We start from the raw sequence: 22,440 nt of genomic DNA, 5'->3' as shown, positions 1-22,440 counted from the left end.
CCACCAAAAGAAGAAAAAGAAAAATCAGATGCACCAGCTGAACCTAAACAGCCAGACACATGAACGAAGGAGCATATGGAAGAAAGGTAGGACCTGTGTCAGCTGCAGCTTCAGTTATGTATGGCAACTTACAGTAAAAACATTTACGTGTTCATCATTAGGATTTTTGGTGGTGCTTTTAGAAAGACTTCAATTCTAGGAAGAGGTTATATAATTTAGAAAAATATCTTTATTTTTGCATACTTAATGTTAAAAGTACCTGGAATGCAAGTAGAGCTTGACAGAAAGCAGAAACCAGCAGTTCCACCAGTGATATTTAGACACTACTGCAGTTCTTCTAAGTTTTTGAGAAACTTGAGCCATTTTGGATCCAAAAGCAAGACTCCTGATGCAGTAAGAAGTGTAAAATTACAAGTCTAACTCATCAGGCACAAAACTGAACTTTCCCTGAGAAGATGTAATTACAAACTAGTGTATAAACTTTATATCACATTATCAGGGGGGTTTAAGAATACAAAAGCAAGATTTGGCTACAAAAATTTACATACAAGTCCTTAATACTCCATGCTGCTGCTGAAATTTTCAGGAGGATTAAGAACTACATATTGCAGAACTAGAGCGATCAGATTTAAGTTAAATTATAACAGCTGGCTTTGGTATATCCCCTTTTGTATAGTTTTCAGATGAATTCTAATGTTATTTTCCTGAGATCTTTCGGTACTCAGTATGATGTCTGTGAAGTCCAGCTGCTTTTTACCTCTTTTTTTTTTTTCCCTCTTCATCTTTCCCTTCCAGGTAGCATTACATTCATGGGAAAAAACTGAGAAATAACCATGAACAACAAGCATTTTCCAAGCCTTAAAACAAATAATTTAACCAAAGGAAGTCCATTAATTACATATTTTAGATAATAAATATTCCAAATAGTTGGCCTTCCAAAAATTGCTGTCTGCAATTTTGTGTCCAAAGTCCCAAGCCATAGTGTGCAACACAAGGCATCCCCATCTTCACTTAAGACATGTCTTTTCTCCCTCTTGTCCATGGACAAGGCAGGGAGGGAATCAGTGAGGTCATCATCATCACCATATCAACATGGCATGAACCACCCATCACCAGCATCAACACCATGGGTGTTGTATATTAAAGCACATAGCTATTTTTACCTATGTTTCATAATAGGAGCATGCAGTATTTCAGTTCTTTTGCAGATACAAAGCTTTGTGTCGCAGATACTCTTCCAAACATTTCACTGCAAAAGGGTCAACATCAGTGTCAAACTTATTAGCAAAGAAGTGATGGTTTCGTAGCATCCAGTTCAGGTCTCCTACCCCAAAAACACAGACAGAGCGAACGTGAACTCCACCGCATGGTGGGTAAGGTGCACCCTTGGACACGTCACCTTCAAAGTACTGCCACTTGACAAACCTGGCCAGTGCATTCATGTCAGAAACGTCATACTTGTCACTAGAAGACACTGCACCTGGGACTTCAGGGATTCTCTGAATTGTTGCCCATAAGTATTCATCTGGGCTGTAAGTATCTTTTGCCCACTCAATTAACTTAACTATTTTGCTGCTTTGTAATACGTATTCTACAAATCTTCTGCTAACTACAAAATAGGCACTACCAGAAAAAATTGGAGTACTGAGAGGTGGTAGCTGTTTGTCTATGCCTGTGTTTTTTATTTTACCATCAATAATCTCATGGTGTTTTTTCCACCTTACTTCTTTATAAACAGGCATTTTTTCCGTTTCCAAGCTGTTTTCACCTTTAAGGGCTTTTAATTTCTCTACTATTTCCTGGTTGGTCTTTATAGGAAAGTCCATGCCACAGAGGTTTATCAGGTATTTCCAGTTTGAACTTCTTCTGTGGAGATCTTTCATGCAGTTAATGTCTGCCTGCACCCGGCTCCAGGAAGCATATACAACACTCTCTAACTGGCTGGAAATAAAGACATTATCAAAACATGAGACTATTCCCTTCACAGCAGCAAAAAAAGATTCTGGAGACTTTTTGTCAACATGAATGCAGTAAAAATTCTGAGGGGCATAGATTGATCTTAGAAGTCTATCAAGCATCTCAATTTTGTGATAAACCACTATGGAATAAGCAATTGGAAATTCTGCTTCTTCATTGCTGAGAGGCTCCATAATGTATTTTCTGGTCTTGGTGAAGGAGGCACAGTCTGCTGTCATGTTAATATAATCATTTGTTGTTAGTCTGCGGCGTTTCTTAAATGACACCGACAACGTCTCAAGTTTTACCTTTTGAATTTCTTCTATATCCCCTTCTATAATCTTAGTGCAGTTAACGTTGCCAACAGGATCTTCTTCTGTCAGCTCTAGATGTCTCCGATTCAACAAGTCTTGCTTCTGGCTAACTTTCAAAACTGAAATTATTACTAAAATAAGAGTTAGACCCAAGAAAATCCTGACACGCAAGTTGTGGCAAAACCGTAATTTCCTCTTCAGCATTTCAAATACCAGGTAGCTTTGCAGGGCTAAAAAAAATTGCCCTCCACTCTGCTCATATCAGCTTCAACAACTTCAGAAAAAAACCATTTGTGTTTCTCAGGAATTTGGTGAGTTTGTCAGGGAGGTGGACGGAAAAATCCTAAAATAAAATGAAATATGAGTGACATTCAAAGAATAAAAGGCTTCTTTAGAAAAACTACTGGTTAATAATTACATTGTTGTTTAGTGATGGTAAAAAGGTAAATAGTTCAGCCAAAAATATTCTGTTGAAAATCAGAAATCAATGAATAAAATTAATTTTTTTTTCTAGAAAAAGACTGGGAGAGGCAGATAGTGTTCATGAAACACTACTTCTATAGTACTAAGACTACAAACTGAAGTTCAGTCAGAAAACAGAGCTGATGCAGCTGCATCTGGCAAAATGAAAGCCAGTTAGATACATTACTGAGAGGCAAGTATTTGATGTTAATTCGTGCTTCAGGGTTTGGCAAGAATGTTTTATACTCCCTTCAGCAGTGACATAGATTTCATCATAATTACAACTTACCACGCACTTGCTGCGTGCTAGTCATGCTTTATATTCTCACCAGGAAAACAGTCCCTGAAGCCTTTCAAGATTTTATGTGAGATACAGTCTCCTCAACATCCTGCAGTTGAGCTTAGAAATACCATCTGGAAAGAGCTGATGAGAAGGGGAGAAAGAAATTAGTACAGCATAGCTCCTCAGCCTTCAGAGTTGTGAGAACAGCTGTGACTGAACTGATGAAGTAAGTACCTTTTTAACATAAAATGCAATAGTTACAGCCTATCTTTAAAACTGATTTATGTTAAGTCACTGCAAATGCAGAAATCTAAGAAAAGCAGTGTTGTGTTATCATTGTTTAAACACATTTTTATGAATCAGCAATTGCTTTTATGTTGAAATATGCTGCAAGGCTGAGTTGCAACAAGATTTATAATATGCCAACCTTATTTTCATCTTGATTTCACAGGCACTACAACGTTTTTTCTTGCGAGTCTGGTTTCCCCTTAAGCACCTTTTTTCTGTTTCAGTGCTCTGTGAAGGGATCACCACACATCACTGCAGAGTTACACAGCTGGTACCGCTGTAGCTGTTGAGAAAACTGCACCTTAGAACTGGATTAGAGATCTGGGTGTCTTTTTTTTTATAAGTACTACCTCATGCAGGTAAACTGATTAGAACAGCATATCCTTAAACAACTTACATTGCCACTCAAACGCTATTTGTACTCACAAATTCATTGCCTAATAATTCAGTGCTGGTCTAAATTTTAAACCAACCTCTAACTGCAAAAGCCAATAGAAGACCAGAGAATGTATTCCAAAATTTTAATCTATAAGTTAAAGTGTTAATAAAATATTGAAGTATTTGAGATATATACAGCTCTTTTCATATTTACTATTCTCATGAAAAATTTAGTGCCTCTGAATAATTTACTGAACCACTCTAAGAATAACTGCTACCCAAAAAAACCTGGTAGGAAAATTCATTTAAGGAAAAAAAGTGTGTGCTGTGTCCACTTCCAGGTTTTGCTGTAGGATGTTCAGCATAAGATTTTTCTTCCCCGCCCCGCTCTTTTCTTGAAGCTACCCCAATAACATTTTAGCTTTTAATTCTCAGACTGTGGCTTTTAACCTGCTACTTGCAAATCTCAGAACAGGTGCATGTAAGAAATTGAGGCCTGGTATCCCAGAGCTTTTTGGTGGTAATGCTGCCACTGGGATGTTCTACCCATTGGGTCCACCACTATACCCACAGTATTGCAAAGTGACCAGGGGAACTCATCCATGTGTAGTAGGTGGGAGGAAGGTGCACATCACTGCACAAATGTCTAGCACAGCTATAAGGATCAGCAGTATTTTAAGGAAGTACTATAACCAAGTATTTTGTAATTCAAGCCACCAGCAGGCAGAGACCACAAACTATTTGTGACTAACAGCATTATATAAAGATCTAACTTACCGTAAAATGTACTTTGTTTTCACAGTTACACCTGTAATTATTTTATCCTGCATTTTTAATTTATCTTAGGGAGGTGAAAGTTTGTTCCAGGTCTGGTTTAGGTGTATAGCGAAGTCAAATTGGAAGAACTAAAATTTTAACCCTTAAGGTAAGAAGCCTGGTGAACTAGTGTGCAACTGCAGCTGAAAGCACAGAGAGGTACCTTTTAAGTATCAGGTCTCACACATATGAAATTAAAAAAGGAAGGACATTAGCTACGTGATCGTCTCCATAATCTCTACTGAGTATATATTTCCATTGGATGAAGCTTGTGATACCGATTACCCTTAAATTACTGTTTTCTATCCACCAATTTAGAAATTAAGACTTTCTAGAACTTAAAATGTACTTCAAATACACTTATATTTGCAAAGCTTTAGCTGACAGAAGCTGGAATCCTTCCTTCTTTAGGATGAGAGTTAGCACTACTATTTTATCGTATTCTCAGTTTTTACAGGAGCATTAGCATTGTGGAATAACAGACACTTCAAGCGGATTGCCACTTCCTCCCTGTTCTTTACAATGCAGGGAGACAGAGCCTCAGTCGAAAGCTACCATTGCAGTCTTCACCTTCTACAATTTCCAAAGAATAAAGCTTGCTAAGAAGTCTTTCATGCTCCTGTTTTAGAATAAAATTTAATTGAAAGCAGGAGAAAGAGGCTCTTTCAGAAAGGCCTTGTATACCCAGCTGGGTGCAATTCCTTTACTGTTTTGAGTTCAGAATAATCAGACCCTGCATTTCCATTATACCAAAATGAGAGATCAGCAAACATTTACATGTTAACATGGCTCTTATCTTTAGGTGGAGGTTTTTCCCCCAGTCAAAACTCTGACTGACATACTGCTTCCTCTGAACAGTCTTAACAATAAGTTACTATTTGTTTATGCTTGCAATTCTTTTTCTAAGAAGTCCTAAAACTTGATCATATCTCATTCTTTTCAAAAGCTGGCCTTTACAGGATAAAGTAAGTTTTGGTACCTTTCATCTAAGAATATTTTTTTTTGTTTGTTTTATAAAGTTTTATCAGCCTAGAATACTCATTAACTTAGCTTCAGACTGCATTCTCTAAAGCTTTTAACATCTTTTTCTCAAGCTCTGCATAGCTTTAGTGTGCATAGTGGAGAATGAAGTGTCAGAGGCAGCACCTTGCACTGTGGGAGAGCAGGAGGGAGGTTTGCACAGCCATGGATGAAGACTTTATGCTGCAGCCTTGGTCTTGCTCTCAACTGAAGTTCAGCTGCAAAAGTTACGTACTTGACCTGCTTCCTTCTTTCACTGCCTCCTCCTCAAGTCAGAGCCTATATTTCTGATGCAGTAGCCATTAAAAAAAGGGAGACTTATAGCAGTTGCTGGTATTTGGAGGAGTTACTACAAAGGTTGTTAGCTGCCCACTTTCATCTTTCCTACCAAAATTATTCTTCACTGCTGTATACAAACTGTATGGTAAGACTAAACACAAAACCAAGATAATTTCAGCTTGATTGCTGCTAGAGACTAGTGTTCTCCATTTAAATAGACCTTATGGAAAGAAGGACTACTGAATGAGTTTAGTAATCTCCATTTAGAGATTTAGAAATCTCCATTTCTGGCAGGTCTTCTGTGTCAAGAAGGCAAATCACTTGGATCATCTGCCTCTTAGTTTATTCATCTGTGAAACAAGTACCGGTTACCTGGAAGTTTGGGAGATATCTTAGTAAAAGTCAGGTTCTGATTTAACTTTTATATTACTGTAAAGGTGCTACTGTAAAACAGCTGATTTCATTAACAATGTCTTTATCTGGTTACTATCTAAACATGTGTTAACCCTACATTCTAAATTATTAATCTGACCCATGGTACTGACTGAAACAAGTCAGCAATAGACTACATCGGTACTTACGACGAAAGAGCTGGAGGGGAATAACCTTCATCAAAGAAAGGCTGTGGCCACAGGCAGGAGGGAACAGCACCCTCAGAGCTCAGCTCTGCATGTGATTTTAGTTAAGTTTGGCTTCACTCATCCTTAAAAACAAACAGAAAATCCCATGAGAAACCTAAGTCTTCAGAGAAAAAAACCAAACAAAACACTTTTAGAAGATTATACTAGAGCTCAGAGGGAGACCAACGTTCACGCAGAGGCTTTATGCAGGCAGGCTGGACTGGAGCTGCAGCACGCAATGGCAGTGCCATTAGCAAGGACCCTTATATCCACACCATGGGGCTGGCCCAAAGAAAGGGGATGTTTGTGAGGGCATAGAGCCGGCAGAATGTGGCTAGAGCAGCCCTGACAAAGTCCATGTGCCTCAGCCCAGCGACACAGAAACCTGCCTTTGGCCGCCGGCACAGCAAACCTCTTTGGCTGCAGTTTCACCATGTGACTGGTCCGATATCACAACACGCTCCAAAAGGAGCAGCCCTGCTCCCATCTCTGCTGGATGCACATCAGGGCAGGAGGGCTGTGACAGCAGATCCAACCAGCCTGCCCCTGGGAGCTCTCTGCAGTCAGCATTCATGGACACCAGCAGGGCCCCAAGGGCACTAAGGCCTGATGGCTCCAAACAGGCCCCTCCGAGCTCCCCACAGGACTTGACATGGCGAGCCACCAGGGCCCTGGAAATCTCTGCTCACCACGCTGCAGTTCAGCAAACCTTGAGGCTCTTGTTTGGACTGGTAAGGCTGAGAGTGAGATGTGTCTTTTCCTAAACAAGGTTAAAAGCAATGGCAGCCTCTCATCAGTGATACAGCAGGGTGGCACCCCTCTCTGGGGCTATTCATATTGCCCGAGTTACAGCGTCAGGATTAGCAAAACGGGATTCCTGGTTCTCAGGCATCGCAAGGCCTCCCTCGTGCCAGCTTGCATAAAACATTTCACCCTCTACCCTGTCTGAAATAGTTCAGAGAGCAGAGTGAAGCTGTAAACTAAGTAGGTATTTTTTGTATTTATGCAATTACCATACATTTTTATGCTAAGTATATTTTTTCCTTGGAAAAAGCAGTTAGGGCTTGCTCTGAAATGGTACACAGACCCATCTCACGATAAGATGAAAATCATTAGGGACTCATGGCACAAGAAAAAAAAATCGGTGTCTTTTGATTTTGGCACTTCAGTCTTTTCTCACATAATGGAAAAAACTGTTGAGACAAGATGCTAAACACTGATTCAGCATCTAAAAAGAAGCACTTTAGCCTCCACAATACACCATGGACCAGTATCAGCACCAGAAGTTCAGAAGAGGGTAGGGAGAGGGTAAGAAAGTGCTTTGGTGTACTTCAGCAGCATATAAATCTATGACTGATAGAAAGGCAGGAAAGAACTTAGAGCTAGGTAGCATCACGGAGGCTGTCATGAGGTCAAAACCAGTTACACCAAGAGCAGGGAAGATCTGATAGGTCTTGCAGGCATAGCTGCAATGGTGTGGTGTCACAACGCTCTCAGCCTTGTGGCCTGCAGAACTAACATGCACTCATCTCCCTTCCTTCATTTTACCTCCTACTCTGCTTTCTCTAACAAATACCAGAGGAAGTAGATGGTGATGTTTGCTCTGTTGTAGTTGTTTTGGTGACATCTGGCATACAGCTACTGTGGAGAGGACCCTGCAACACAAACATTACGAAGGCCTCTATTATATATCCACAGACATATTAGCTTTTAACCAGAGCTTTAAAACAGGTATTTGAAAACTTCCTGGAAGTTGCACTAATATCCTATATCCATTCATGACAACCTGAGATTTTTGTTTTTACAGAAAAGTGTTGAAGAAAAGCCGAGTGGAAAATGTAGTGCTGCGTACACCCACCTCTGGAGCAGTAATTGGGATGGGCCAGGAGACAAGTAATCATTTTGATGGGTGGGGAGTGAGAGTCAGAACTGACTTATTTTTCCCTTTTCTTGCTTCAGAGGGAGGGAGGATATAAAGAAACCTCAGCTACCCGTGAGAATAGTAAGTAAAAAGGTGTTGACCAGGTCCTTGCTGTCCAATTTTTGCATTCACAAATTCCACCTGAGATACAAAACTTTTCCTCAATACTTCAGAAGAAGGCCCTCTGCTAAGGTTGGATTTGCTGGAAAGTCCTTGAGTTTTCCAGGGCATATCCACCATGCTTCAAAGCATACATGCCCTGCAAGCAGTTATTACAATTAACCTGCTTCTGTTCAGATTCAGTTATGCAGAATCTTTGTTCTGATGAAGTTATTTTTAAAGCTGTAAACAGCTTGCATAAACACAAACATGCATAAGCACAAAGACAGACTGCACAGACACAGGGTTATCTGCAAAATTCTGCCAGACACAGAGCAGAGTCACAATTTACTCAGCTTTTCCGTGCTATCAAGCAGCACCATCTTGAAAGCAGACACTCCTTTAACTGAATGAAAGTACTGATGTTTGTTCTGTTAGACAGTCTTCAGTCTTTCTGAAAATAAGACTGTTCATAAGCCAAGTATTTGGTTACCATTAGACTCTACCAGATTAAGACCCTAATTCTGAAAACTGTGTAGAGGCAGCTGCAGGGTTCCACACGGGTGCAGCTGTCTGTTCATTGAAAACACTCTGCAAGAGCAGGGCTCTTCCTTCAGAGCTGCTTAAAAGAACCCAATAATAAAAAAGAAAGACATTTCCTTTTTATAGAACCCCCCCCCACATTTCTAGTCCCTTGTTATCTTGAAGGCAGCTTTAAACAAAACGCCACAAACAACTAGTACTGGTACACCTACCACTACACGGAGATTAAACAGTGAGAGTAGCTAAAAGTAGATAGCTGTTTTTTGGGAGGGGTGGGTCAGAAGTATGACTATAAGTTCAAACCCCTGGGTTATTTGGAGATCTTATGTTCAGATATCAGGAATCTGACACACTAAAATCCTTCTCTTTTAAAAAATGAGTAAAACCCACATAAACAGTGTGAAAAAGGGCAATGAAAAAATGTAAATATTGGTAGCCTTTCTAGTACTCTCTTGTATTACTGTATCAAGTAAATCTTCCCCAGAACAGTACAAAGCCTGATTGCCATTTGCGTTCACATGTGTCCTTAGTGGTCTCACAGGCAGAGCTATAACAATAGAAAATTTCAACTCAGGAAAGTAAAGCCATTATGGCAAAGCCATTCAGTGACCAGTTCCTTCCTCAAGAAGTCTGTGACTCTTAGAACTGACTAACGAAAAGGTAAGTTTTACCTCAAGGCAGTGAGAGTACACTCACAAATCCCAAACAAAAAGCCACAGAATTTTTAAAGTAATGTTGTCCAATTTAACACCCAGTACAACTGCCTGGTGTTCACCAAGATAATTTATACAGAGTGGCTACTTCAAAGTTAAATACATACCTATTTTTTCACATTATTCTAAAGTAGGAACTATAATTTCACCACGAAGGGAGCAGTTGCTGCACTCCTCACACCCACCTACAGAACTAATTGCTGCCTTGTGACAATGCGTATTTCAGAATGGAACACACTGGCAGACTCTGTTACAGGAAAGGTAACGTCTGCTAAACCGCAACTAAATCTCATGGGGGAAGGAAGATGCTGTCAAATTTTTGAGTAGTTGGATCCTGCTTCAAGCACAACATTTAAAATGTTATTCTGAGGAGACTTTCTTTAGCCCTATGTAGAAGGCAATGTTTGAAAGCCATGCCTACTGTTACAGTTCATCAATGAGCTAAGGAACAAAGAGTACCTGCAGCAATAATTTCCTCTGAAAAGAACAGATGTCTTTTGTAGTTACTGGACTAACAAGGATCAGCATCATGCTTAGGTGCACAGGTTTAACTCTATTGCACAAGTCAGTAAAATAATACTTCCTTCTTTTAATCTACAGCTCAAGAGGTAATACAGGGTGGTTTTTTTGTTTTGTTTTGTTTTTTCACTTTAGGTGAGATAAGTTTAATCCAACCTGCAAGACAACTGCACATAAAACACAGATACTACCAGAAAGAAGGTTCTGTTGCAAAACATACAAAAAGACACACAAAAAAGCCCCATATTTTTGTTTATAGTGCTGTATGTATCATCAGGAATGGGTAACTTTCACTGTCATCACAGAAACTTCATACAGGATGAGAACTGCCATCTCTTACTCCCTTTCTTACAGGATTTTTCAGGAGGAAAACAGCCTAATCCTTCCACCCCTCAAAAAGATCAACAAAAGGTGGCTTTAAAATCTGATAAAGAGCAATATATATGATAGTAACGTAGTTACCAAATGCACAGTTTTTGTTATGATTTACAATGTTCTTGTCTGGTGTGTCCGAACAGCTTTCTCATAACCTATCACAGTCTTAGAAAAAATTATCTGCTAGCACCATGATTATCCTGTGTATAATAATGCTTCACAGTGCAAAAAGTGGTTTCTCCTGAGGTCTGAAGAAAACCTAATAGCACAAGTTATTTTGGTTGTACTAGTTGGCCATGCTACAATCCTGTGGAATTACCTCTTTTCATCTTTCCTAACACAGAATTCTATGTTGTTATTCTATGATAAAGTTAGGTGTTTTCAAATTTCAGGAGCTTATGAACCAAAGTAAGGGGAGAACTTCTGGATTATGTTGGAATCCAAAGGATAACCAGGAGGCAATTATTAGAAAAAACAAAATTAAATCTTTTTGTAAGACTAGCAGTGGATTTTCCACTGTGGCAACAAATTTGCAGAGCAGGATTTTGCTCAGTAGATCACCATATTCTCAGCACAGCAGAATGTAAATCTTCAGCTTGTATCCTGCTCTGTGCTTTTTGCTTAAGTTAGAAAAAAGAGAACAGACTTGGCAAAAGTATTCATGGGGTTTTTAAGCAACTTTTGGCTCTTCTAGCCTCAGGAAAGAAGTATTGCCCCAAACAATTCAGATTCGTAGGAAAGAGATGATGCTGATAATTGATGCTTACTATAGGCAGAGAATCGCTGAGGAGAGAAAATAAAAGTAGTGTTTTCTTTTGTGTACACCTACTTTCAAAAGCAATATACCATTGTAACTGAGCCCCAGCCTGAGCTCCAAATCCTGCAATATTTTTCAAGTTGAAGCCAACCGACTGAAATGCTAGATCTGTCCGCTCTTCTCTTACTACCATTTCTGACTCTGTCATTCTTGCCAGCTCTGAGGTAGCCCACCTCATATTCCATTAAAAAAGACTCCAAAACGGCAATTCCCTCCTCCTGCCACTCCTCCTCTTTCTCACAAAGAAATCTACTTTTCTGAGCAACACTGACTGAAAGGAGGCAAAATGCCAGAGCATAACTGAGCCTCCTGTCAGGCTTCTGAGTCCTCCCACCCAACCTGGGTCACAGAAGACTATTTACAACCTTCTGAACAGCTTTGCTGTTCTGAAAAAAAAAAAAAAAAAAAAAGAGGTTTCTTCAAGGTTTCCTCAGTTCTAGCAAGTATAATGGGGGGGGGGGGGGGGGGGGGGGGAAACAAGCCCCAAACCAACACACTCCAGGACTGCAACACCTCGGGAGCACCAGATGTCCCCTGAGCCCTGTGCTCGCTAACAGAATTGCCACCAACCCAGCACCCCCGAGGCCAGCCGCCTGCCCTGGGCTCCCCTGAATGTGCTGTCGCGGGAAAAAACAAAGGGAGGAAGGGAAGACAGACAGACAGAAAGCAGAGGTAGGGCGGGGAGGAGGGGAGAGGGAGAGGAAGGGAGAGGGAGGGGGAGAGGGAGGGGAGAGGGAGGGGGAGAGGGAGGGGGAGAGGGAGGGGGAGAGGGAGGGGGAGGGGGAGGGGGAGGGGGAGGGAGGGGGAGGAGGGGAGGGGGAGGGAGAGGAAGGGAGAGGAAGGGAGAGGGAGGGGAGAGGGAGGGGGAGGGGGAGAGGGAGGAAGGGAGAGGAAGGGAGAGGGAGAGGGAGAGGGAGGGAGGGGGAGGAGGGGAGGGGGGGAGAGGAAGGGAGAGGGAGAGAGAGGGAGAGAGAGGGAGAGGGAGAGAGAGGGAGAGGGAGAGAGAGGGAGAGGGAGGGGAGGGGGAGGGGGAGGGGGAGAGGGAGGGGGAGAGGAAGGGAGAGGGAGGGGAGAGGGGGGGAGGGGGAGAGGGAGAGGGAGGAAGGGAGAGGAAGGGAGGGGGAGAGGAAGGGAGAGGGAGAGGGAGGGAGAGGGAGACGAAGGGAGAGAGAGGGAGAGGGAGAGGAAGGGAGAGGGAGAGGAAGGGAGAGGGAGAGGAAGGGAGAGGGAGAGGAAGGGAGAGGAAGGGAGAGGGAGGGAGAGGGAGAGAGGGAGAGGAAGGGAGAGGGAGAGGGAGAGGAAGGGAGAGGGAGAGGGAGGGAGAGGGAGACGAAGGGAGAGAGAGGGAGAGGGAGAGGAAGGGAGAGGGAGAGGAAGGGAGAGGGAGAGGAAGGGAGAGGGAGAGGAAGGGAGAGGAAGGGAGAGGGAGGGAGAGGGAGAGGGAGAGGAAGGGAGAGGGAGAGGGAGAGAGGGAGAGGAAGGGAGAGGGAGAGGAAGGGAGAGGGAGAGGGAGAGGAAGGGAGAGGGAGACGAAGGGAGAGGGAGACGAAGGGAGAGGGGAAAAAGGGGGGGAAAGGGAATGGGAGGAAAAAGGGACATGGGAAAAGGGGAAAAGAAGAAAGGGACGGAAAGAAAGAGAGAAAGGAGGAGGGGGAGAGACAGAAGCGAGTAGATAAACAGAGGAAAAGTAAAACGGACCGGAGAGCAAGAAAGGAAAGAGGGGAAGGAGAGAAAGAGGGGAACAAAGTAAAGAGGAGCAGAAGGAAGAGAAGCAGGAGGAGAGAGGCACAGCAGCTGCGCCTCCCCTGCCCTCCAGACCGGCAACTGCCCGGCGACCCCGCGGCTCCCGGAGGAGGTCCGCGCCGCCGTGCAGGAAGGAAGCCCCGGGCAGAGCGATGCTGACAGCCCGGCCCGAGCCGCCGCCCGCCGCACCCACCTGCGGGGCCGCCGCCGCTCTCGCCCGGCCCGGCGCGATTGGCTGTGTGGCGGCGCGGCGGGAAGGCGCCCCGGGGCAGGCAGGGCGCCCCGGCAGAGCCGAGCTGCACCTCCCCCGCCAGCGCGGCGCGGCCCGGCCCGGCGCTGGGCTCCCGCTCCCCCCCGGCCCAGCCCAGCCCCCACCCGGCCCCGCGCCTCCCCCGGCACCACCCACCCACCCACCGGCGCGGCGCGGCGCGGCGCGGGGCGGCCGGTCGCCCCGCGGCGCCGCTGGCCGCGTTCCGCCCCTGCCTCTCCCCAGTCCCGCCCGCCGCCCTCTCAAGCCGGCAGTGCTGAGCTGTCGCCAACTGCTTTCGCAATGCTCTTCCTCGGCCTTTTCTTCTTTTCTCAAGGTTTCCCCTGCCAGTGCCATTAAAGCTGAAAGCAGCGTGGTACGGGTCGGCCCGTCCCGTCCCGTCCCGTCCCGTCAGGAGGCGGCAACACCCGCAGGGCATAGCCCAGGACCACCATAAACCCACCGGGGCTGCGCGGCGTGGCAGCCCGCCCTGGCTTTCGCCCCGGGGGTCGAGGGGGAAAAGCCACCGCGGCGGCGCTGCCCGGGCTCGGTTTGCTCGTAGCAGCCGCGGAGTTTGTGATCAGACCCCCGCGGGGCCGTGGGTGCCGCGGCCGTGGGTGTGCAGCGCCCAGCGTGCTGCTGACCTGCCCCCTGCTCGCCTTTTGGGGGCAGATGTGTTTTAAATGGGTCGGTGGGTGGAAAAACCGAGACGAAGAAGGGGGTCGCGAGGTGGGAAGGGAGCAGACATGGCTGGGAAACCGGGTGCGAAACTTGCAGTGGTGGAAAGAAAAGGGTGTGTAGGCAGAGTGTAAGGAAGACTTTGGTTTGTTGTTCACTTTGTCCCATCAGATGTCTGCCCAACAATAAACACACTCGACAGGGCTTGAAGAGCTGTGAAACATGAAGGTGAAGCTTTGGGGCAGGCAGCTTCTTAATATGTTGTCAGAGAATTTAGAAAATTTAATTCCAAGGAAATAGGAAGTTCAAAGAAAGCATCTTCCTCATTAAAAACCACCAAACGCTGCAGCCTGCAGCAGCTTGAACAATGCTTGCAGCATTCCCCAAGAATCCCTGCACATTGGCATTATCCAGAGCGCATCATGATTTGGCAGATCGAGGCATGCCTGAAAGACTCTCCTGTCCTTTCTGCATCCCAGTTGTGAGCTCCCACTGGAGGTTCGTGCATCTGCACAGTAAGCAGGATCAAGGGGCTGAAAGCTAACAAGAAAATGAGACGAACTGGTTGCAAGGCTGTCATGAGGAGACACTGCCAGGAGAAGGGGGAATTGCCTCCACATGTCGCCACTTGGATCAGACAGGTTAGTTTGGGCATGGACTGCAAGACCTCAAATCTGCATCATTTTGTCAAGAAAATTTTAATTACATATGTAACTTCTGGGTCTGCAGGATTGTTTCTCTCGTGTTTTTCTCACTCCTCTCTCTCACAGCTGATCTGCAGCATTTTTACCCTTTCGTAAACACGTTGTCACAAGGTGCCACCAGTGTCACTGACAGGCTCAGCTTTGGCCAGCAGTGGGTCCACCTTGGAGCCATCAGGAACCAGCCGTGTCCAGCACAAGGCATCCCCTGGCCTCTTCTCGCAGAGGCCACCTCTGCAGCACCCACCTCCACCCAGACTTGCCAAGTAAACCCAGTAGAACCAACTGGTTTATTCTTTGTTACTCTGATCCAGTTAAAAAGTGTGACTTGCTGGTTGCACTGAAAACGTGTGAAGGCCTGGCGTTAACATGTCTGCCAGGGGAATGAATGAATCCTCCTCTTGCTGGCTGCTTTGGTGGGAGTGAAGAAAGATCAGTCTGCTGTGGCCTGGCAAAGCCAGCATTTTAACCATAAGGAGAATCAGTCAAGCTCCTTGTAAGACACTGACAAATTAAACAAACTTCAACTTTTCAAACTTCTCCAAATTTTATTCATGAAGAACAGCATTTGCTTAGAAAAGCCCCTCTCCCAAAGTAAAAATAAATCAGCACCAATATTATTTATATAAATACAAGTAAATCCATACATAAATGCATATACATACATACATGCAGACATACACATATGTGCATGTATATGCCAAGAATCCTGAACTAATGTCTGAGCTGATTTTGTTTCTCTACACTTTTGAAACATTTCATGAATTTCAGAGTCTGGCCTCACAAATGCTTTAAGATGATCCAAGTGTAGGCTGCTTCTGAAGGGACCACAGATTGTGTGTCTGCAATGCTCTGCTCAAGTGCTGCCTTTGATTTTTCTATAATCTGTTCACTATTTCATAGCCCAACTTTTTAATTTAAGTTCATTTCATTTCTCCTTCCTCCCTATGTTGAAGGTGGTCTGTTGTTACAGCTGTGAGGAACAATTGCACAATAAACTGTTCTATAGTGTCTCATGTTCATGTTTTGCTAGATAAACATGGGGGGTTTTTCCACTATAAATGGTTAAACTCCTGTGATCCTGTATCACATGAGCTGCATATTTGATTTAGTTATATTATTTTTTACAAAAATGGTGTTTTGCCACCAGTTTTTAGCTAAACTGGTGGTCTGGTGCTAAGCTTCCTCTTTGCATTTTGCTGACATTGCAGACCTCAGGGTTGTTGGTATAACATATACAGCTACTATGATTTCACGCTATATTTTCTGGTATTGCTACTTGTAGACAGGAGGAAAAAAGAATTGAGTATTAACACTTTTTTTTTCCCAGCATATCCAAACAAATTAATGCCAGCTTAGGACCATGAACCTAACATTCCTTTAGACGTTATTTATATGTACAGCATTAGCCTCTTGTCTTTACCTTGTTCCTTATCATCAAGTTTTCAACATCTACTCATAATTTCCCCTTATTACTTTCTTTATGACATTTTGTCTAATTCCTGTAAAATAGGCAGTAGTTCTGTAATTTCTGAATTTTCTTTCAGTTACTCTTTCACTGTACATTATCTGTTATTGTGGGTTCCTTTTTTACAGAAGAGTTGTTCTGTTAGCTGGGATCAGCTGAAAAATTTTCAAAAGGTAAGCTATCTTTTACCAAAATTTGCTCTGCTGGAAACAGAATGCCCTGCTCTATCCCTCTGGGCAGTCAGTCTCTCTGTACAACACCTCCATAGAAGTACCCTATATGTGACCCCTGAGAAACTGCAGAAGTATGACGTACGAACACATGAATTTTCCAGAACTCCTGTGGGAGTTCTTCCCTATTGTGTCAGCTGTGAATAAATTATATAGACTGATAGTTTCCATTACTGGACTAGGTGCTCCACTCCCTAAGGAAATCATAATCTGTGTAGTTCCAAGTGTTGAGAATTGTTAGGATCAATAGCCTTACTTAGCATTTGAAGCTGAAGTACTTGAAGCCTTAGGCTGCAAGAGCTGTACAAGAGTAAAGTTTTTGATAAAGCTGATATTGTAACCACAAAACTAGCTGAAAGCAACAGTTGCAAGAAGGATGAAGAAGATAAGGACCAAGAAAACAACTCTGAGAGAATGTGGTAACTTCAGAAGAAGACCAAGCCAGAGCCAGGAAAACCAATAAGAAATCAAGAGACTACTGACTGGAATTAAGTGATTGGACTTGGGGATTGGGTAATGGGTGGTACATTCTGGGAAATCTGTTTGTGAGGGTATAATTGGGGTGCATGGTCTGCAGTGGAGGTCCCCCCTTGGAGGCATCCAGCTCGAGCTGCTCTGCATGTTGGATAAATAAACCACTTATTTACACAGTGGACCGGTGACTTACCTTCTTCGAGCAGGAACCTAGGGCCGAGCCCTGTTAAGGTGGCATCCACGTAATTCCTGACATGGACTGGGTGGTGGCTGCATAACTCCTGCAACACAAGATTGTATATTTAGTACGCATGAGCCTATAATAAGAATTGTCCCCTGGTACACGGTCTGATTGTTGCCTGTTTGTGACTTTACTGTAAGCTTAGACATCATGTAATTATATAAACTGCACATTACCATAAATCACAACAGTTTTATTCATATTACTAGATACATCTGCCTGTTGAACTGTTCCTAGAATCAGTACTGGTGTACTGTAAAGTAAGAGTATACTTTCATATTTGTTAGGAGTTTCATCTTTGTCCACAGGCTTTTACAGATGGCTTAAGTTCTTGGAAATGTAGCCATATCATCAAAAGGATGGATACTGCTGTGGTGTGTATTTTATTGTATACTTCATACAGTCTTTCACAGTGTCCTCTTCGAACTCATCCTATTGATTTTGCAGGCTTAAGTTTCCAAATCTGTCTTGTTTCTTTATGCTCCCAAGAGTTAGTGGCTTGGTCATGTAGTCCATTATTGTTCTGCCCTGGAGGGTAAATGTGGGGTCCTAATTACAGGCTAGTCAATTTACATTCTGCAATTCACCACTCCTTTTTTTATTCTAAGTTTAAATCTGGCTTCTATGTAACATTTTGTTCAGGTTTGACTGTCTTATGTTTGTCACAGATGGATGCTGAACAAGAGGTTCCCGAAGACTTTAAGACTGCCTATAAAACTGAGGCCTCTTGTAAGAACTTCATCAGTTTCTTCTTCATACCTGATACCTTTTAACAGCTTCATACATTCTAGGTCAAGAATACTTAGTACCTTTCCTTAGTACAGTCTGATAAATGTATATTTGCACTTTTATATCAATTATTAAAGTATTCTTAAATATCCAGGACAAAACAACTTTCTTTTCATATTTGTTGTCAGCAGGTCCATTGAGCCTTCCTGAGGGACAAAATTCCTGCTGGATCTCTCTGAATTTTTTTCAATTGGTCTTTCTTTTCCTAAGCCCAGTCTTATCATGAGGTGTTCATAAGTGGTGATGTTTTGTGACAGAGGTGAATATTCAAAAAAAACCCAACCAAAAAATCCAGAAGTATTTACCTCTCGATGATGAGTTACAAGTAAGGAGCTTGTGAGAAAGAAAGGGTTTAATTTCTTGCTCTCAGTACTGTAGTAAGTCCTCAAGAAGAGCTCTGTTCTCTCAAAAGGTTTTCAGTCCTCAAAATGGTGAAACTTTTGAAAAATACCAAACTTTTTCCCTTGTGAGAAGTCCAGGGGGATCTTCCACTGCTGGTAACCTCTTGAAACAGTGAAGTAACTCTATAAAAGGAAGAGGTCTGTAAAATAAATAAACACACAAAGAAACAAGCAAGCGTGATTTCCAAGCAAATATCAGGGGTTTGCACTTGTCACGATCCACTGTTGGGTTGAACAGTTTGGCAGAGGTGTGCTGGTTTTGGCTGAGAAGGGGTTAATTCTCCTCACTGTGGGGGTCGGCTACCTTTCCAGCTTCCCGCGCTCTGCCGCGTGACGGGGGGCGCTGGGAGGGGCAGGGCCATGGCGGGGGCGGCTGACCCCGACTGGCCAATGGCAGGTTCATTCCATACCATGTGACACCATGACCAGGATATTGGGCGGGGCAGTGGCAGCGCGGAGGCGGCGCTGTGTCGGGTCGGTGGGCGGCTGCGGCGCGGGCGGCTTGTTTCGGCGGTTCGTTCCCCCTCTCCCCTCCCTTCCCCCTCCCCCCCGGGGCTTTGCGCCTCTCGTTGTTCTCCTTTACATTGCATTTCTACTGTTGTTTCTTTTAATTTTAATTATTAAACTGTTCTTATCCCAACCCACGAGCGTTACCCTTCTGATTCTCTCCCCCATCTACCGGTGGGGAGTGAGCGAGCGACTGCGTGGGGCTGAGCTGCCGCTAAACCACGACAGTCTTTTTGGCGCCCAACGTGGGGCTCGAGGGTTGGAGATAACAACAGCTGCTGGTCCCAGCACCATGTTGTCCTTTTTGCAGTTGGTGTTACAGATTGGTGTTGGTTTGTTGAGTCTGCTGTGTTCTGCTGTGATTAGTAATGTTTTGCCTACAAGATTTGTTATACAAACACTCGTTTTCAGCTTTATTTGGTATTTGGGGTTTTTGCTGAAACCGTTACTGTACTTATACCACCTTGTTGAGGCAATTAGCAATTATACCTCCTCCTCTGAGAGATTTTTATATGGAGGAAATACAGAATAATACCTTTGCAACTTTGTTCTATGATGTCTGTGCCTTTGTTACAACAACGTTTTTGTATCTTGAACATCCTTGGGTGGTTAAGGTGCACTTATTGTTAGTTTTGGGGCATGTTGTTTTGGTTTTGACTAAGCAACTTAAGAATATCACCCAGAAATCTGCCCCGAGGCTTGATAGTTACGAGTGGCAGGGCATGTGGGATAGCATGGGCAAATACCTAGGGCAGTGGGCACCCCCAGTGTTTTGGAGTTTCACCCCCGAACAAGTGCAGAATCCTAAAAAACTAGTAGAATATTTGGAGAAAGTATGTTGTTACGCTGGGAACTCCAGAGAGACACAGATCACTGCAATGTGCTGGGGCCTGGCCCATGCATACCGAGCCCCGCTCAACAGTGTTCAGTGCCCCCAGGGGGAAGAGAATGTCTCTGGATTGAAATGCAAAGTGACTGGCACTGTAGACAATCCAGCCCTGACGACAGGCACTGCAGCCACTCAAACCCCCACAACAAGTACCGGAGCTGGCTCAGAAAATAAACCCGTACCAGTATCAGTTGCCCCCATACACAAGACGAAATATTGGAAGCGGACATCAACTCGTTTAGAACGGGATGATGAAGAACCAGGGCCATCACGGGGAGAGGAGGGAGAAGTAATAAATGAAATAGAGACCACCCGATCCCTGTCCTTAAGCGAGTTGCGAGATATGCGAAAAGATTATAGCAATCGTTCAGGTGAGCACATTGCCACCTGGCTGCTCTGATGCTGGGATAATGGGGCCAGTAGCCTGGAACTAGAGGGAAAAGAAGCCAAACAACTGGGATCCCTTTCTGGGGAAGGGGGTGTTGACAAAGCAGTTGGAAAAAAACCACAAGCCCTCAGCCTCTGGAGGCGACTCCTGTCTGGAGTGAAGGAAAGGTATCCCTTTAAAGAAGATGTTACATATCGCCCAGGAAAATGGACAACTATGGAGAAAGGCATCCAGTATCTAAGGGAATTAGCTGTATTTGAGGTGATTTATGGTGACCTGGATGATCAACGGTCATCCAAAGATCCAGATGAAGCCGAGTGCACACGACCCATGTGGTGGAAGTTTGTACGGAGCGCACCATCTTCGCATGCAAACTCATTGGCAGTGATGTCCTGGAAAGATGACGAGACACCAACGGTGGCAGAGGTGATAGATAGACTCCGGGATTATGACACAAATATCTCTTCCTCGCTTGTCTCTGCTGTGGAGAAACTATCCCAAGAGGTCCAGCAACTCAAAGAAGATCTGTCCTACTCCCCACCTCAACAGAGCAGTGTCTCAGCTGTTAGGAATAAGCGTCCTTTGGCTCAAAGAAGGGGATACACACCACGGGCCACCCTATGGTTCTACCTGCGTGACCACGGAGAGGACATGATGAGGTGGGATGGCAAGCCTACTTTGACCCTACAGGCACGAGTACATGAACTGCAAGGAAGAACAGTCACTCAGGGAGGCTCTTCCAGGAAAGCTGCTGCTCCAGTTTCCAGCGAGCAAGTCCCCAGACAGAGGAGTAGAAGCGCAGATTTTATTTCTAAGTGTAATAGAGGGACTCCTGATTCACATTTACAGGAAGTGAGTTGTGACTGCCATGATCAGGACTAGAGGGGCCCTGCCTCCAGCCGGGTGGAGGAAAGCGATAACCGGGCTTACTGGACTGTGTGGATCCGATGGCCTGGCACGTCCGACCCACAGGAGTATAAAGCTTTAGTGGACACCAGCACACAGTGCACCTTAATGCCATCAAACTATATAGGGGCAGAACCCATCAGCATTGCTGGAGTGACAGGGGGATCCCAAGAACTAACTGTATTGGAGGCCAAAGTGAGCCTAACTGGCAATGAGTGGCAGAAGCACCCCATTGTGACTGGCCCCAAGGCTCCGTGCATCCTTGGCATAGACTGCCTCAGGAGAGGGTATTTCAAGGACCCAAAAGGGTACAAGTGGGCTTTTGGTGTAGCTGCCTTGGAGACGGAGGAAACTGAACAGCTGTCTACCTTGCCCGGTCTCTCAGAGGACCCTTCTGTTGTGGGGTTGCTGAAGGTCAAAGAACAACAGGTGCCAATCGCCACCACAACAGTGCACCGGCAGCAATATCGCGCCAACAGAGACTCTCTGATTCCCATCCATAAACTCATTCATCAACTGAGGAGCCAACGAGTGATCAGTAAGACCCACTCACCCTTTAACAATCCCATATGGCCAGTGCAGAAGTCTAATGGAGAGTGGAGACTAACAGTAGACTATCGTGGCCTGAATGAAGTCACTCCACCGTTGAGTGCTGCTGTGCCAGACATGCTAGAACTTCAATATGAACTGGAGTCAAAGGCGGCCAAGTGGTATGCCACAATTGATATCACTAATGCATTCTTCTCAATCCCTCTGGCAGCAGAGTGCAGGCCACAGTTTGCTTTCACATGGAGAGGCGTCCAGTACACCTGGAATCGACTGCCCCAGGGGTGGAAACACAGCCCTACCATTTGCCATGGACTGATTCAGACTGTACTGGAACAGGGAGAAGCTCCAGAACACCTTCAATACATTGATGACATCATTGTGTGGGGCAACACAGCGGAAGAAGTTTTTGAGAAAGGAGAGAAAATAGTCCAAATCCTTCTGAAAGCTGGTTTTGCCATAAAACAAAGTAAGGTGAAGGGACCTGCACGAGAAATCCAGTTCTTAGGAATCAAATGGCAAGATGGTCGTCCTCATATTCCAATGGATGTGATCAACAAAATAGCAGCCATGTCTCCACCAACTAGCAAAAAGGAAACACAAGCTTTCTTGGGCGTTGTGGGTTTTTGGAGAATGCATATTCCAAATTACAGTCTGATCGTAAGCCCTCTCTATCAAGTGACCCGGAAAAAGAATGATTTCAAATGGGGCCCTGAGCAACGACAAGCCTTTGAACAGATTAAACGAGAAATAGTCCATGCAGTAGCTCTTGGGCCAGTCCGGGCAGGACAAGATGTAAAGAATGTGCTCTACACTGCAGCTGGGGAGA

The 22,440-nt window shown here is 44.5% G+C and overlaps 1 protein-coding gene and 1 long non-coding RNA gene across 4 annotated transcripts; one reads left to right on the top strand and one right to left on the bottom strand.

Moving 5' to 3' along the window:
* Positions 1-206: 206 nt before the first annotated feature.
* Positions 207-3,112, bottom strand: GCNT1 (glucosaminyl (N-acetyl) transferase 1). The gene is made up of 2 exons (XM_009514521.2): positions 3,022-3,112; positions 207-2,613 (listed from the first exon to the last, which is right to left on the bottom strand). Exon 2 carries the CDS (start codon positions 2,472-2,474, stop codon positions 1,194-1,196), a length of 1,281 nt encoding a protein of 426 aa, XP_009512816.1. The 5' UTR covers positions 2,475-2,613; positions 3,022-3,112; the 3' UTR covers positions 207-1,193.
* Positions 3,113-3,151: 39 nt separating this feature from the next.
* Positions 3,152-18,596, top strand: LOC135310416 (uncharacterized). 3 transcript variants are annotated; one of them, XR_010370460.1, is made up of 3 exons: positions 3,152-3,241; positions 14,243-14,712; positions 14,842-18,596. It is a non-coding gene; the product is annotated as an uncharacterized LOC135310416 (long non-coding RNA). The 3 variants fall into 3 exon arrangements; XR_010370459.1 differs by having other exon boundaries at positions 14,243-16,413; positions 16,823-18,596; XR_010370458.1 differs by having other exon boundaries at positions 14,243-17,559; positions 17,854-18,596.
* The last annotated feature ends 3,844 nt before the right edge of the window (positions 18,597-22,440 follow it).

The sequence above is a fragment of the Phalacrocorax carbo genome, chromosome Z (assembly GCF_963921805.1).
Source record: "Phalacrocorax carbo chromosome Z, bPhaCar2.1, whole genome shotgun sequence".
Classification (NCBI taxonomy): Eukaryota; Metazoa; Chordata; class Aves; order Suliformes; family Phalacrocoracidae; genus Phalacrocorax; species Phalacrocorax carbo.
The sequence above is the reverse complement of the archived record's forward strand: the minus strand, read 5'-3'. Positions and strand labels throughout refer to the sequence as shown.

Bases quoted from the DNA above. Each gene is read 5' to 3' on its own strand.
- GCNT1 (XM_009514521.2), bottom strand. From the start codon at position 2,474: ATGCTGAAGAGGAAATTACGGTTTTGCCACAACTTGCGTGTCAGGATT.